This window comes from Drosophila virilis, chromosome 3 (assembly GCF_030788295.1).
Source record: "Drosophila virilis strain 15010-1051.87 chromosome 3, Dvir_AGI_RSII-ME, whole genome shotgun sequence".
Classification (NCBI taxonomy): domain Eukaryota; kingdom Metazoa; phylum Arthropoda; class Insecta; order Diptera; family Drosophilidae; genus Drosophila; species Drosophila virilis.
In genome coordinates, this window is record NC_091545.1 from 6,960,811 (window position 1) to 6,977,368 (window position 16,558).

Here is a 16,558-nt window from a genome sequence, read left to right on the forward strand (position 1 = left end):
TGGTCAAATCTCATCAGATTTTCAAGAGGTTTGGCTTTTTCTTCATGGTTTGGCCTCAAGAACAATTTGGCATTTAAATCTGGGAACATAATTTTTGGTCCATATTCATGTCAAAATGGAACCCTGAAATATCTAACATAGACATAGGTCAAAACTTCCCACCCCCATAACTTGGTCAAATCTCATCAGATTTTCAAGAGGTTTGGCTTTTTCTTCATGGTTTGGCCTCTAGAACAATTTGGCATCTAAATCTGGGAACATAATTTTTGGTCCATATTCATGTCAAAGTGGAACCCTGAAATATCTTATATAGACATAGGTCAAAACTTCCCACCCCCATAACTTGGTCAAATCTCATCACATTTTCAAGAGGTTTGGCTTTTTCTTCATGGTTTGGCCTCAAGAACAATTTGGCATCTAAATCTGGGAACATAATTTTTTGTCCATATTCATGTCAAAATGGAACCCTGAAATATCTTATATAGACATAGGTCAGAACTTCCTACCCCCATAACTTGGTCAAATCTCATCAGATTTTCAAGAGGTTTGGCTTTTTCTTCATGGTTTGGCCTCAAGAACAATTTGGCATTTAAATCTGGGAACATAATTTTTGGTCCAAATTCATGTCAAAATGGAACCCTGAAATATCTAACATAGACATAGGTCAAAACTTCCCACCCCCATAACTTGGTCAAATCTCATCAGATTTTCAAGAGGTTTGGCTTTTTCTTCATGGTTTGGCCTCTAGAACAATTTGGCATCTAAATTTGGGAACGTAATTTTTTGTCCATATTCATGTCAAAGTGGAACCCTGAAATATCTTATATAGACATAGGTCAAAACTTCCCACCCCCATAACTTGGTCAAATCTCATCACATTTTCAAGAGGTTTGGCTTTTTCTTCATGGTTTGGCCTCAAGAACAATTTGGCATCTAAATCTGGGAACATAATTTTTTGTCCATATTCATGTCAAAATGGAACCCTGAAATATCTTATATAGACATAGGTCAGAACTTCCTACCCCCATAACTTGGTCAAATCTCATCAGATTTTCAAGAGGTTTGGCTTTTTCTTCATGGTTTGGCCTCAAGAACAATTTGGCATTTAAATCTGGGAACATAATTTTTGGTCCATATTCATGTCAAAATGGAACCCTGAAATATCTAACATAGACATAGGTCAGAACTTCCCACCCCCATTACTTGGTCAAATCTCATCAGATTTTCAAGAGGTTTGGCTTTTTCTTCATGGTTTGGCCTCAAGAACAATTTGGCATTTAAATCTGGGAACGTAATTTTTGGTCCATATTCATGTCAAAATGGAACCCTGAACTATCTAATATAGACATAGGTCAAAACTTCCCACCCCCATAACTTGGTCAAATCTCATCAGATTTTCAAGAGGTTCGGCTTTTTCTTCATGGTTTGGCCTCAAGAACAATTTGGCATTTAAATCTGGGAACATAATTTTTGGTCCATATTCATGTCAAAATGGAACCCTGAAATATCTAACATAGACATAAGTCAAAATTTCCCACCCCCACAACTTGGTCAAATCTCATCAGATTTTCAAGAGGTTCGGCTTTTTCTTCATGGTTTGGCCTCAAGAACAATTTGGCATTTAAATCTGGGAACATAATTTTTGGTCCATATTCATGTCAAAATGGAACCCTGAAATATCTAACATAGACATAAGTCAAAATTTCCCACCCCCACAACTTGGTCAAATCTCATCAGATTTTCAAGAGTTTTGGCTTTTTCTTCATGGTTTGGCCTCAAGAACAATTTGGCATCTAAATCTGCGAACGTAATTTTTGGTCCATATTCATGTCAAAGTGGAACCCTGAAATATCTTATATAGACATAGGTCAAAACTTCCCACCCCCATAACTTGGTCAAATCTCATCACATTTTCAAGAGGTTTGGCTTTTTCTTCATGGTTTGGCCTCAAGAACAATTTGGCATCTAAATCTGGGAACATAATTTTTTGTCCATATTCATGTCAAAATGGAACCCTGAAATATCTTATATAGACATAGGTCAGAACTTCCTACCCCCATAACTTGGTCAAATCTCATCAGATTTTCAAGAGGTTTGGCTTTTTCTTCATGGTTTGGCCTCAAGAACAATTTGGCATTTAAATCTGGGAACATAATTTTTGGTCCAAATTCATGTCAAAATGGAACCCTGAAATATCTAACATAGACATAGGTCAAAACTTCCCACCCCCATAACTTGGTCAAATCTCATCAGATTTTCAAGAGGTTTGGCTTTTTCTTCATGGTTTGGCCTCTAGAACAATTTGGCATCTAAATCTGGGAACATAATTTTTTGTCCATATTCATGTCAAAATGGAACCCTGAAATATCTTATATAGACATAGGTCAGAACTTCCTACCCCCATAACTTGGTCAAATCTCATCAGATTTTCAAGAGGTTTGGCTTTTTCTTCATGGTTTGGCCTCAAGAACAATTTGGCATCTAAATCTGGGAACATAATTTTTGGTCCATATTCATGTCAAAATGGAACCCTGAAATATCTTATATAGACATAGGTCAGAACTTCCTACCCCCATAACTTGGTCAAATCTCATCAGATTTTCAAGAGGTTTGGCTTTTTCTTCATGGTTTGGCCTCAAGAACAATTTGGCATCTAAATCTGGGAACGTGATTTTTGGTCCATATTCATGTCAAAATGGAACCCTGAAATATCTTATATGGACATAGGTCAAAACTTCCCATCCCCATAACTTGGTCAAATCTCATCAGATTTTCAAGAGGTTTGGCTTTTTCTTCATGGTTTGGCCTCAAGAACAATTTGGCATCTAAATCTGGGAACGTAATTTTTGGTCCATAGTCATGTCAAAGTGGAACCCTGAAATATCTAATATAGACATAGGTCAAAACTTCCCACCCCCATAACTTGGTCAAATCTCATCAGATTTTCAAGAGGTTTGGCTTTTTCTTCATGGTTTGGCCTCAAGAACAATTTGGCATTTAAATCTGGGAACATAATTTTTGGTCCATATTCATGTCAAAATGGAACCCTGAAATATCTAACATAGACATAGGTCAAAACTTCCCACCCCCATAACTTGGTCAAATCTCATCAGATTTTCAAGAGGTTTGGCTTTTTCTTCATGGTTTGGCCTCTAGAACAATTTGGCATCTAAATCTGGGAACATAATTTTTGGTCCATATTCATGTCAAAGTGGAACCCTGAAATATCTTATATAGACATAGGTCAAAACTTCCCACCCCCATAACTTGGTCAAATCTCATCACATTTTCAAGAGGTTTGGCTTTTTCTTCATGGTTTGGCCTCAAGAACAATTTGGCATCTAAATCTGGGAACATAATTTTTTGTCCATATTCATGTCAAAATGGAACCCTGAAATATCTTATATAGACATAGGTCAGAACTTCCTACCCCCATAACTTGGTCAAATCTCATCAGATTTTCAAGAGGTTTGGCTTTTTCTTCATGGTTTGGCCTCAAGAACAATTTGGCATTTAAATCTGGGAACATAATTTTTGGTCCAAATTCATGTCAAAATGGAACCCTGAAATATCTAACATAGACATAGGTCAAAACTTCCCACCCCCATAACTTGGTCAAATCTCATCAGATTTTCAAGAGGTTTGGCTTTTTCTTCATGGTTTGGCCTCTAGAACAATTTGGCATCTAAATTTGGGAACGTAATTTTTGGTCCATATTCATGTCAAAGTGGAACCCTGAAATATCTTATATAGACATAGGTCAAAACTTCCCACCCCCATAACTTGGTCAAATCTCATCACATTTTCAAGAGGTTTGGCTTTTTCTTCATGGTTTGGCCTCAAGAACAATTTGGCATCTAAATCTGGGAACATAATTTTTTGTCCATATTCATGTCAAAATGGAACCCTGAAATATCTTATATAGACATAGGTCAGAACTTCCTACCCCCATAACTTGGTCAAATCTCATCAGATTTTCAAGAGGTTTGGCTTTTTCTTCATGGTTTGGCCTCAAGAACAATTTGGCATTTAAATCTGGGAACATAATTTTTGGTCCATATTCATGTCAAAATGGAACCCTGAAATATCTAACATATACATAGGTCAGAACTTCCCACCCCCATTACTTGGTCAAATCTCATCAGATTTTCAAGAGGTTTGGCTTTTTCTTCATGGTTTGGCCTCAAGAACAATTTGGCATTTAAATCTGGGAACGTAATTTTTGGTCCATATTCATGTCAAAATGGAACCCTGAACTATCTAATATAGACATAGGTCAAAACTTCCCACCCCCATAACTTGGTCAAATCTCATCAGATTTTCAAGAGGTTCGGCTTTTTCTTCATGGTTTGGCCTCAAGAACAATTTGGCATTTAAATCTGGGAACATAATTTTTGGTCCATATTCATGTCAAAATGGAACCCTGAAATATCTAACATAGACATAAGTCAAAATTTCCCACCCCCACAACTTGGTCAAATCTCATCAGATTTTCAAGAGGTTCGGCTTTTTCTTCATGGTTTGGCCTCAAGAACAATTTGGCATTTAAATCTGGGAACATAATTTTTGGTCCATATTCATGTCAAAATGGAACCCTGAAATATCTAACATAGACATAAGTCAAAATTTCCCACCCCCACAACTTGGTCAAATCTCATCAGATTTTCAAGAGTTTTGGCTTTTTCTTCATGGTTTGGCCTCAAGAACAATTTGGCATCTAAATCTGCGAACGTAATTTTTGGTCCATATTCATGTCAAAGTGGAACCCTGAAATATCTTATATAGACATAGGTCAAAACTTCCCACCCCCATAACTTGGTCAAATCTCATCACATTTTCAAGAGGTTTGGCTTTTTCTTCATGGTTTGGCCTCAAGAACAATTTGGCATCTAAATCTGGGAACATAATTTTTTGTCCATATTCATGTCAAAATGGAACCCTGAAATATCTTATATAGACATAGGTCAGAACTTCCTACCCCCATAACTTGGTCAAATCTCATCAGATTTTCAAGAGGTTTGGCTTTTTCTTCATGGTTTGGCCTCAAGAACAATTTGGCATTTAAATCTGGGAACATAATTTTTGGTCCAAATTCATGTCAAAATGGAACCCTGAAATATCTAACATAGACATAGGTCAAAACTTCCCACCCCCATAACTTGGTCAAATCTCATCAGATTTTCAAGAGGTTTGGCTTTTTCTTCATGGTTTGGCCTCTAGAACAATTTGGCATCTAAATTTGGGAACGTAATTTTTGGTCCATATTCATGTCAAAGTGGAACCCTGAAATATCTTATATAGACATAGGTCAAAACTTCCCACCCCCATAACTTGGTCAAATCTCATCACATTTTCAAGAGGTTTGGCTTTTTCTTCATGGTTTGGCCTCAAGAACAATTTGGCATCTAAATCTGGGAACATAATTTTTTGTCCATATTCATGTCAAAATGGAACCCTGAAATATCTTATATAGACATAGGTCAGAACTTCCTACCCCCATAACTTGGTCAAATCTCATCAGATTTTCAAGAGGTTTGGCTTTTTCTTCATGGTTTGGCCTCAAGAACAATTTGGCATTTAAATCTGGGAACATAATTTTTGGTCCATATTCATGTCAAAATGGAACCCTGAAATATCTAACATAGACATAGGTCAAAACTTCCCACCCCCATTACTTGGTCAAATCTCATCAGATTTTCAAGAGGTTTGGCTTTTTCTTCATGGTTTGGCCTCAAGAACAATTTGGCATTTAAATCTGGGAACGTAATTTTTGGTCCATATTCATGTCAAAATGGAACCCTGAACTATCTAATATAGGCATAGGTCAAAACTTCCCACCCCCATAACTTGGTCAAATCTCATCAGATTTTCAAGAGGTTCGGCTTTTTCTTCATGGTTTGGCCTCAAGAACAATTTGGCATTTAAATCTGGGAACATAATTTTTGGTCCATATTCATGTCAAAATGGAACCCTGAAATATCTAACATAGACATAAGTCAAAATTTCCCACCCCCACAACTTGGTCAAATCTCATCAGATTTTCAAGAGGTTTTGCTTTTTCTTCATGGTTTGGCCTCAAGAACAATTTGGCATCTAAATCTGCGAACGTAATTTTTGGTCCATATTCATGTCAAAGTGGAACCCTGAAATATCTTATATAGACATAGGTCAAAACTTCCCACCCCCATAACTTGGTCAAATCTCATCAGATTTTCAAGAGGTTTGGCTTTTTCTTCATGGTTTGGCCTCAAGAACAATTTGGCATCTAAATCTGGGAACGTAATTTTTGGTCCATATTCATGTCAAAATGGAACCCTGAAATATCTAATATAGACATAGGTCAAAACTTCCCACCCCCATAACTTGGTCAAATCTCATCAGATTTTCAAGAGGTTTGGCTTTTTCTTCATGGTTTGGCTTCAAGAACAATTTGGCATTTAAATCTGGGAACATAATTTTTGGTCCATATTCATGTCAAAATGGAACCCTGAAATATCTTATATGGACATAGGTCAAAATTTCCCACCCCCATAACTTGGTCAAATCTCATCAGATTTTCAAGAGGTTTGGCTTTTTCTTCATGGTTTGGCCTCAAGAACAATTTGGCATCTAAATCTAGGAACGTAATTTTTAGTCCATATTCATGTCAAAATGGAACCCTGAAATATCTAACATAGACATAGGTCAAAATTTCCCACCCCCATAACTTGGTCAAATCTCATCAGATTTTCAAGAGGTTTGGCTTTTTCTTCATGGTTTGGCCTCAAGAACAATTTGGCATCTAAATCTGGGATCGTAATTTTTGGTCCATATTCATGTCAAAGTGGAACCCTGAAATATCTTATATAGACATAGGTCAAAACTTCCCACCCCCATAACTTGGTCATATCTCATCAGATTTTCAAGAGGTTTGGCTTTTTCTTCATGGTTTGGCCTCTAGAACAATTTGGCATCTAAATCTGGGAACATAATTTTTGGTTCATATTCATGACAAAATGGAACCCTGAAATATCTTATATAGACATAGGTCAAAACTTTCCACCCCCATAACTTGGTCAAATCTCATCAGATTTTCAAGAGGTTTGTCTTTTTCTTCATGGTTTGGCCTCTAGAACAATTTGGCATCTAAATTTGGGAACGTAATTTTTGGTCCATATTCATGTCAAAGTGGAACCCTGAAATATCTTATATAGACATAGGTCAAAACTTCGCATTTTCATAACTTGGTCAAATCTCATCAGATTTTCAAGAGGTTTGTCTTTTTCTTCATGGCTTGGCCTCAAGAACAATTTGGCATCTAAATCTGGTAACATAATTTTTGGTCCATATTCATGTCAAAATGGAACCCTGAAATATCTTACATAGGTCAAAACTTCCCACCCCCATAACTTGGTCAAATCTCATCAGATTTTCAAGAGGTTTGTCTTTTTCTTCATGGCTTGGCCTCAAGAACAATTTGGCATCTAAATCTGGTAACATAATTTTTGGTCCATATTCATGTCAAAATGGAACCCTGAAATATCTAACATAGACATAGGTCAAAACTTTCCACCCCCATAACTTGGTCAAATCTCATCAGATTTTCAAGAGGTTTGGCTTTTTCTTCATGGTTTGGCCTCAAGAACAATTTGGCATCTAAATCTGCGAACGTAATTTTTGGTCCATATTCATGTCAAAGTGAAACCCTGAAATATCTTATATAGACATAGGTCAAAACTTTCCACCCCCATAACTTGGTCAAATCTCATCAGATTTTCAAGAGGTTTGGCATTTTCTTCATGGTTTGGCCTCAAGAACAATTTGGCATTTAAATCTAGGAACGTAATTTTTAGTCCATATTCATGTCAAAATGGAACCCTGAAATATCTAACATAGACATAGGTCAAAATTTCCCACCCCCATAACTTGGTCAAATCTCATCAGATTTTCAAGAGGTTTGGCTTTTTCTTCATGGTTTGGCCTCAAGAACAATTTGGCATCTAAATCTGGGATCGTAATTTTTGGTCCATATTCATGTCAAAGTGGAACCCTGAAATATCTAATATAGACATAGGTCAAAACTTCCCACCCCCATAACTTGGTCAAATCTCATCAGATTTTCAAGAGGTTTGGCTTTTTCTTCATGGTTTGGCCTCAAGAACAATTTGGCATCTAAATCTGGGAACATAATTTTTGGTCCATATTCATGTCAAAATGGAACCCTGAAATATCTTATATGGACATAGGTCAAAACTTCCCACCCCCATAACTTGGTCAAATCTCATCACATTTTCAAGAGGTTTGGCTTTTTCTTCATGGTTTGGCCTCAAGAACAATTTGGCATCTAAATCTGGGAACGTAATTTTTGGTCCATAGTCATGTCAAAGTGGAACCCTGAAATATCTAATATAGACATAGGTCAAAACTTCCCACCCCCATTACTTGGTCAAATCTCATCAGATTTTCAAGAGGTTTGGCTTTTTCTTCATGGTTTGGCCTCAAGAACAATTTGGCATTTAAATCTGGGAACATAATTTTTGGTCCATATTCATGTCAAAATGGAACCCTGAAATATCTAACATAGACATAGGTCAAAACTTCCCACCCCCATAACTTGGTCAAATCTCATCAGATTTTCAAGAGGTTTGGCTTTTTCTTCATGGTTTGGCCTCTAGAACAATTTGGCATCTAAATCTGGGAACATAATTTTTGGTCCATATTCATGTCAAAGTGGAACCCTGAAATATCTTATATAGACATAGGTCAAAACTTCCCACCCCCATAACTTGGTCAAATCTCATCACATTTTCAAGAGGTTTGGCTTTTTCTTCATGGTTTGGCCTCAAGAACAATTTGGCATCTAAATCTGGGAACATAATTTTTTGTCCATATTCATGTCAAAATGGAACTCTGAAATATCTTATATAGACATAGGTCAGAACTTCCTACCCCCATAACTTGGTCAAATCTCATCAGATTTTCAAGAGGTTTGGCTTTTTCTTCATGGTTTGGCCTCAAGAACAATTTGGCATTTAAATCTGGGAACATAATTTTTGGTCCAAATTCATGTCAAAATGGAACCCTGAAATATCTAACATAGACATAGGTCAAAACTTCCCACCCCCATAACTTGGTCAAATCTCATCAGATTTTCAAGAGGTTTGGCTTTTTCTTCATGGTTTGGCCTCTAGAACAATTTGGCATCTAAATTTGGGAACGTAATTTTTGGTCCATATTCATGTCAAAGTGGAACCCTGAAATATCTTATATAGACATAGGTCAAAACTTCCCACCCCCATAACTTGGTCAAATCTCATCACATTTTCAAGAGGTTTGGCTTTTTCTTCATGGTTTGGCCTCAAGAACAATTTGGCATCTAAATCTGGGAACATAATTTTTTGTCCATATTCATGTCAAAATGGAACCCTGAAATATCTTATATAGACATAGGTCAGAACTTCCTACCCCCATAACTTGGTCAAATCTCATCAGATTTTCAAGAGGTTTGGCTTTTTCTTCATGGTTTGGCCTCAAGAACAATTTGGCATTTAAATCTGGGAACATAATTTTTGGTCCATATTCATGTCAAAATGGAACCCTGAAATATCTAACATAGACATAGGTCAAAACTTCCCACCCCCATTACTTGGTCAAATCTCATCAGATTTTCAAGAGGTTTGGCTTTTTCTTCATGGTTTGGCCTCTAGAACAATTTGGCATCTAAATTTGGGAACGTAATTTTTGGTCCATATTCATGTCAAAGTGGAACCCTGAAATATCTTATATAGACATAGGTCAAAACTTCCCGTTTTCATAACTTGGTCAAATCTCATCAGATTTTCAAGAGGTTTGTCTTTTTCTTTATGGTTTGGCCTCAAGAACAATTTGGCATCTAAATCTGGGAACGTAATTTTTGGTCCATATTCATGTCAAAGTGGAACCCTGAAATATCTTATATAGACATAGGTCAAAACTTCCCACCCCCATAACTTGGTCAAATCTCATCACATTTTCAAGAGGTTTGGCTTTTACTTCATGGTTTGGCCTCAAGAACAATTTGGCATCTAAATCTGGGAACATAATTTTTGGTCCATATTCATGTCAAAATGAAACCCTGAAATATCTTATATAGACATAGGTCAAAACTTCCCACCCCCATAACTTGGTCAAATCTCATCAGATTTTCAAGAGGTTTGGCTTTTTCTTCATGGTTTGGCCTCTAGAACAATTTGGCATCTAAATCTGGGAACATAATTTTTGGTCCATATTCATGTCAAAGTGGAACCCTGAAATATCTTATATAGACATAGGTCAAAACTTCCCACCCCCATAACTTGGTCAAATCTCATCACATTTTCAAGAGGTTTGTCTTTTTCTTCATGGTTTGGCCTCAAGAACAATTTGGCATCTAAATCTGGTAACATAATTTTTGGTCCATATTCATGTCAAAATGGAACCCTGAAATATCTAACATAGACATAGGTCAAAACTTTCCACCCCCATAACTTGGTCAAATCTCATCAGATTTTCAAGAGGTTTGGCTTTTTCTTCATGGTTTGGCCTCTAGAACAATTTGGCATCTAAATCTGGGAACATAATTTTTGGTCCATATTCATGTCAAAGTGGAACCCTGAAATATCTTATATAGACATAGGTCAAAACTTTCCACCCCCATAACTTGGTCAAATCTCATCAGATTTTCAAGAGGTTTGGCTTTTTCTTCATGGTTTGGCCTCTAGAACAATTTGGCATCTAAATCTGGGAACATAATTTTTGGTCCATATTCATGTCAAAATGAAACCCTGAAATATCTTATATAGACATAGGTCAAAACTTCCCACCCCTATAACTTGGTCAAATCTCATCAGATTTTCAAGAGGTTTGTATATTTGGTATTTTTGACCAAAATTAAAAATATCTTGAGTCCATAGTTAAAGCTATTGCCGGAACACAAGCTCTAAAAATGATGCCAAATATTTATGAGGAATACCATTTGGGCCGAAGCTAAAACTATGGATTCTGGATATAAAATCTTAAAACAAAAAGTTAAGAGTTTCTTTTGTTAACAACTGCCAACTATAAATAATAATAAATTCATAGTTAAAGACTTAAAAGTCTCAACAAAACTCAATTAATTTTTGCACTCTGACTATGGCTTGGTTTGACTTTTATATTTGTGCACATAAATTTGTAAAGAAGATATTTTCCACAGTCTTCGGTCAAAATGCCTGACTGCATTTTCGTCTCTGGTTTGGCATAAAGTCTGATTTTATTTATTTTTAAGAAAATACCACGAAACCTACAGGTAATCTGTTGTATGTGGCCGAAGAAAGCACTCAAAACTTGAACTGCAGCTTTTAAATAGTTTTCGAGCTGTGCAAATTAGGCTAAACAAGACGAATGCAATTCGAACGAGTACTTTGAAATACTTTTGGGCAAGGCATTTTATGCATGCAGCAACTCGAAGGCAATTACGCAAAGTGCTCTAAGTACCCGAAATAAGCAACAACAAATGTCCGGAATGGGCACAATTACATTAACAGTTCACACACACGGACGCTTCTTAAGCGTGCGTGTGTGTGCGTAATGTAAGCAACCAAATCAAATTGAATACGAGCTGCAGCTGAAAACTAAGCCCAGATAGAATTCGGTGCAGCTGACTGAAAGGGAGAGAGAGAGAGAGAGAGACAGAGAGAGAGAGAGGGCCGTCTTAGGGCTGTCAGCCAGGGGCAGAGAACTGACCGAGTGATAAAGTGACTGGCTGACTGACAGCCAGAACTTTCGCACAAGCTAACGAAACAGGTAAACAATGTCAAGCAGCGTCAAGAGCGACAACTGCAGCAGACGGGGGTCGGTGGGCGGTGAGCGGCAGTGGCTTTTGTTTAATAATAATAAAACGCCAGCACACAAAAATAAAATACATTGTGGGTTGCAGGGTTGCGAATTACATTACCAAGTGTCTCGCCTGCAACTGCAGCTTATGGCAGGCACACACACTTCACACACACACACACACACACATACATATGCAGCTGCACTTGGCAATTGTCATGAGTCTTCGTTTGACTATCGCCTGTCAGCCAGAAATCACCTGGGCAACCGAACAGGCTCAGGTTGTGCTGGCAGGATGCAAAATGCCTTTGCCGCCGGGTTATTATTGTTATGGCTGACATAGCCTGTACGCGAATGCTGGCAGGGTATGCTGTACTTAAAACCAGGGCTGCAAGCCAACAAAAATCTGTCAAAGGTTCGGTTCACGGTTCGAATAAGCTCGCTGCATTTCTATTTTATTTATAATCTGCCATAATTTTCTTATTCAATATGCTCAGTGTGGCTGCATATTGCTAAAAGCTTTTATGCATAAATAAATGTGGCCACACTGTCACAAATGAGGGAAATGCCAAATAGGCGCAGCCAACTTCATGCAGATTGCACATGTTCTTTGCATGAACTGTACCGTTTTTTTAAACTCTTTTGTTTAGAAATGATATGCGCTTATTTGCATACCCCTCTAGGGTATCTAATGGTCTTACACACACATCGGACTGTTTCCACCGCATTTGCTTTTATTGCTGCTGTTGTTGTTTTTGTTGTTGTTGTTGTTGGTGCTGTTGCTGATGCTGCTTGTTATTTGCGTGTTTGTAAGCCATGTTATGACAATAATGTGTGCAACGTGCGTCTGTGTGAGTGTGTGTCTATGTGAGTGTATGTGTGTATGTATGTGTGCGTTGTGGGTGTGGGTATGCTTGTGCTCTGGCTGTTTGTAGTTGGCCAAGCTAAAGCTAAATTTTGTTTTTATTGTCACATTTGCCATAAAGGCTGCCTAGGGAAAAGTAACACAGTGAAGGAGCGTCATAAGAGCCTGCCTAAGCCGATGTGTGTGTGTCTGTGTGTGTGCGTGTGTGTGTGTGTGTGGATGAGCTGTGTGTAAGCCAGACAAATCATAATCAAAGACAACAGCAATGGCGGCTGCAGCGAAGCCAACAACAATGGCAAATTCACCTTAACAACGAAACATGAGGCGTGTCTTTGCGCGAGCTTAGATGGGTTAGGGGTGGGTGGTTACGAGCTACGTGCCACGCCCAGTCAGCGATCGTACAGATAAGAGCACAGACGCGCGGGCCGAGGGAAATTATGCATCGTAAGAGGCGCTGCGTGCTTAGCCTGGACAAATAAAAAGCGCATATTTATCGGTTTTTTGTTGCATACTTCGCGGCGCACAGAAGCGAAAGCTGGAGGCATGTACACACAGACAAACACACTCTCAAATGGCAGCGTTAACACATGTGCATACAGAGTACAGCAGCTGGAAATCTGCGAGAAAATCAAGAGCTTACACTAATGAAAGCCATTTAAGGAGTTAATAACAAAACCAACAGCAGCTGGCAACTTAAATTCATGTCAGATTTGAAAGGATGCCGGGTTTTAGATCTTAATGCTGATATAGGGTGTGAAGGCTGGCTAAGAATGCGGAAGACTTAAATGAGATTGTTACTAGCATATCCTAAGAATGCTATACAATATATTTGCTAGCTAGTTAAGCTTTATGTTGGCAAGTAGCTGCCTCTTTTTTCTCTCTTTCTCTCTCTCGCATAAAATATCAAAAATAGGGTTTCAAACTAATATCTTTAAAGTTTGTACAATTATATTATATATAACAATACTTAATCTCTATATTTAAAACTGTTTGCCCTGACTCACTGTCAGAGTTAGGAAGCGAACATTTGTAAAGTAGTTACCTTATGCAATGAATATGCACGCTAAGTCGGGGTTTTCGGGGAATTTCACTCGTATGTATGGAAAAATCGCGAAAAACGTTTGTATGAAACTTTTTTGCTTACCGGCCTCAAACTCATTTTCAAATATCTCTGCTAAAATTCGTCTGAGGGGTGGGTGTTCAATTTTATTTCCAAAAATCTATACAAATCATTTGAGACATGTTTCATACCTTTCGCAGGATCTAAGCTTGCTCAGTAGAAATGAGATTCAAAGATTTTTTGGTCTCCATGTTTGTAATGTATATGTTTATGCAAACATGAATGCATGCCTACATGTATGAATACATGCCGCGATGCCTACATACATGCACATATACATACATACACACATACATAAATACATACATACATAAATACACACATACATACATACATAAATAAATACATACATACATACATACATACATACATACATATACACACATACCCACATACATACATACACACATACATACATACAATCATACATACATACAAAAACATACATATATAATAACCCGCTCCACCTTCTCCTGCTCCACCGCCAAACGTTTCCTGCCTTGTTGAATTTCAGCAAGATCTACTTGAATTTTTGAGAATCGAGGAGGAGAGCACTTGGTAGAAATTCGTTTTATTTATTGCAGCACAGCGGCATCATAAGATCTGCGTTTGGTAGTAGAAAACAAACATGCACGCATACATACATACATAAATGCATACATACATGAAAGCATACACTAACACACGCTCGCTCGCACACACACACACACAAGCTTGCTGCATTGCTTACTCAAATCGCCTCTGACTACCTCGTCGGGTAATGGGCCTTTCTGGGAACTTTAAAGAAGAATCAGATATTATTCTGCTTATTGCCGTTCACTTTAAAATAGAGTCAAATATAAATACATCTCTCGATTCTCTCATTCGGATCTATTTGTAATATCTATGTAAAATTTTAGTTGAAAGCGAATTCCTTTATTAAGGAAAGTCGTGACGAAATGGGTGGAAACTTGATGTTTAAAAGTAACCATTAAGTAGCACTAGTCAGTCATTCGGTTTGGACGTAATTTTACAGCGAGCTTCTTAGTCAACGCTTTTACCACGGTGTGCACAGAATTTTTCATATTTTCCAGAGAACAACTTAAAATCGCTCAAAATCGAGATTCATAAATCTGATTAACTCTAAGCACACATTCTAAAGTCAGTGAGCTCGCAGAGTTTGCATTACCAGCGCGATCAGTAGAAGCCAAAACCAGGACGCCAATGGGCACTTTGCTGCATTATTCTCTATCCAATTACGATAGTAGTATACATCAGCGTAAACGCCGGCGGAAAACGGCTTGCCACAGCCTTCGCCAAAGGAGACGACGCCCACCACTTTTCCTGCGCATATTAACGGTCCACCCGAATCACCCTGGCAGGAGTCCACTTCGAAATCCTTTGGGTTCGAGGCACATATCATGCCTTTTTCAAATAAGCTTAATGTATAGCAAAATTCATTTGGAAGGATAGTCAAATCGCCTCTGACTGCCTCGTCGGGTAATGGGCCATTCTAGGAGTGCAGATTTTAATGAGAATCAGATAGTATTCTGCTTATTTCCGATACATTTATTATAGGCAGTCAATTCTCTCATTCGGAGCTATTTGTAATAGAGAATCAGATTCTGCTTACTCCCGTTTTATTTATCTCTCATTCTGATTATATTTGTAATATCTATATAAAATTTTATTCAAAACCTGATTCCTTTTTCTTCCCCAAGAAGTGCTCAGAATTTTCATATTTTCCAGTTAGAGACTTACCTCAAAAATAGCACCCCATCCAATGACTGTGCACTTTAATCCAGCGGAGGGATCCTCGCCCGCCATGGGTATTATAGCGACAAAATTTTCATCTGGCTGCATCTCGCTTTTGAGAAGTAAAATGCCAATATCATTGGACAGTGTTTCAGCGGAGAACTCTGGATGCGGCCTGACCTTTTTCACTTTTATTTGTTGGGTCCTACTTGTCTTCAATAGGCGACGCGGTGTACCTGCAACTACCTTTAACTTATTTCTAGGTAGAACCGTTTCGCTTCTGCAATGTCAAAATTAGATATGAAGTGCTCTTAGTAACCGTGATGACATACTCATCAACCAGACAATGGGCTGCTGTTAGAACAACTGTCTTAGATATTAAACAGCCGCCACACATATGGTCGTCGCCAAAGAATTTAGATCTCTGTTTAAGTCGTACCGAAACTAAAAATTTAACCAGGTCATCCTTTTCGGGACGATAGCCGCCGGTTACTAGAAAGTGGAATTCACCATTGTCCGCATCAAAGGTGCTTATGTTTTGCCTAGAGTTGTCGCTCTGTGTCTGGGGTGCAGGCTCATCACCTCGAGCATGGACTTGGGACATGTCCGAGGGTGCCATGGAAAAGCTATCCACGCTCGCAGGTGAGCGCAGCTGGTAAAGAGTATGGCAGTTGCTTTCTCTCGAAGCAAATTCAATGTGTGTGCTGCAGTTCCACAAATGGTCAAAACCTGAGACTGACTGGCCGATGAAGAATAGTAAGAACAGGTTATATACAACAAATTTTGAAACTCCCATTTGTTCTGTTTTTAAAATTGTAAAAATAAATGATTGTAAACTCCTAGAGCGTAAAAGCTTAAGCAGAAAGTGCATTGAAAATATACAAAAAGTCAAGTATCCGCTATGAGCATGTTCGTAGACATCTAGACAGCTGCTGGTCATCTGTTAATGATCTTAGCTAGCTATTTACTCATCACTAGATTGCCAGTGTTGAGAAAGGGAGAAAAGTTACTTTTTCAGCAGGGTTGAT

The 16,558-nt window shown here is 38.0% G+C and overlaps 2 protein-coding genes across 2 annotated transcripts in view; one reads left to right on the plus strand and one right to left on the minus strand.

The window, feature by feature from the left end:
* Pxn (Peroxidasin) overlaps nucleotides 1-16,558 on the plus strand; it is a 50,448-nt gene that overhangs the window by 16,396 nt on the left and 17,494 nt on the right. The gene's annotated exons all lie outside the window — the stretch shown is intronic.
* LOC6623660 (trypsin eta) lies at nucleotides 14,486-16,350 on the minus strand. Its single transcript, XM_032434706.2, has 3 exons — nucleotides 15,863-16,350; nucleotides 15,537-15,810; nucleotides 14,486-15,288 (listed from the first exon to the last, which is right to left on the minus strand). The coding sequence occupies exons 1-3, from the start codon at nucleotides 16,324-16,326 to the stop codon at nucleotides 14,938-14,940; spliced, it is 1,089 nt and encodes a 362-aa protein (XP_032290597.1). The 5' UTR covers nucleotides 16,327-16,350; the 3' UTR covers nucleotides 14,486-14,937.

Coding starts and splice junctions, on each gene's coding strand:
- LOC6623660 (XM_032434706.2), bottom strand. CDS start 16,326: ATGGGAGTTTCAAAATTTGTTGTATATAACCTGTTCTTACTATTCTTC. Junction 15,811..15,862: donor GCCCATTGTCTGGTTGATGA/GTATGTCATCAC, acceptor TTGACATTGCAG/AAGCGAAACGGTTCTACCTA. Junction 15,289..15,536: donor GATGGGGTGCTATTTTTGAG/GTAAGTCTCTAA, acceptor CTGCACTCCTAG/AATGGCCCATTACCCGACGA.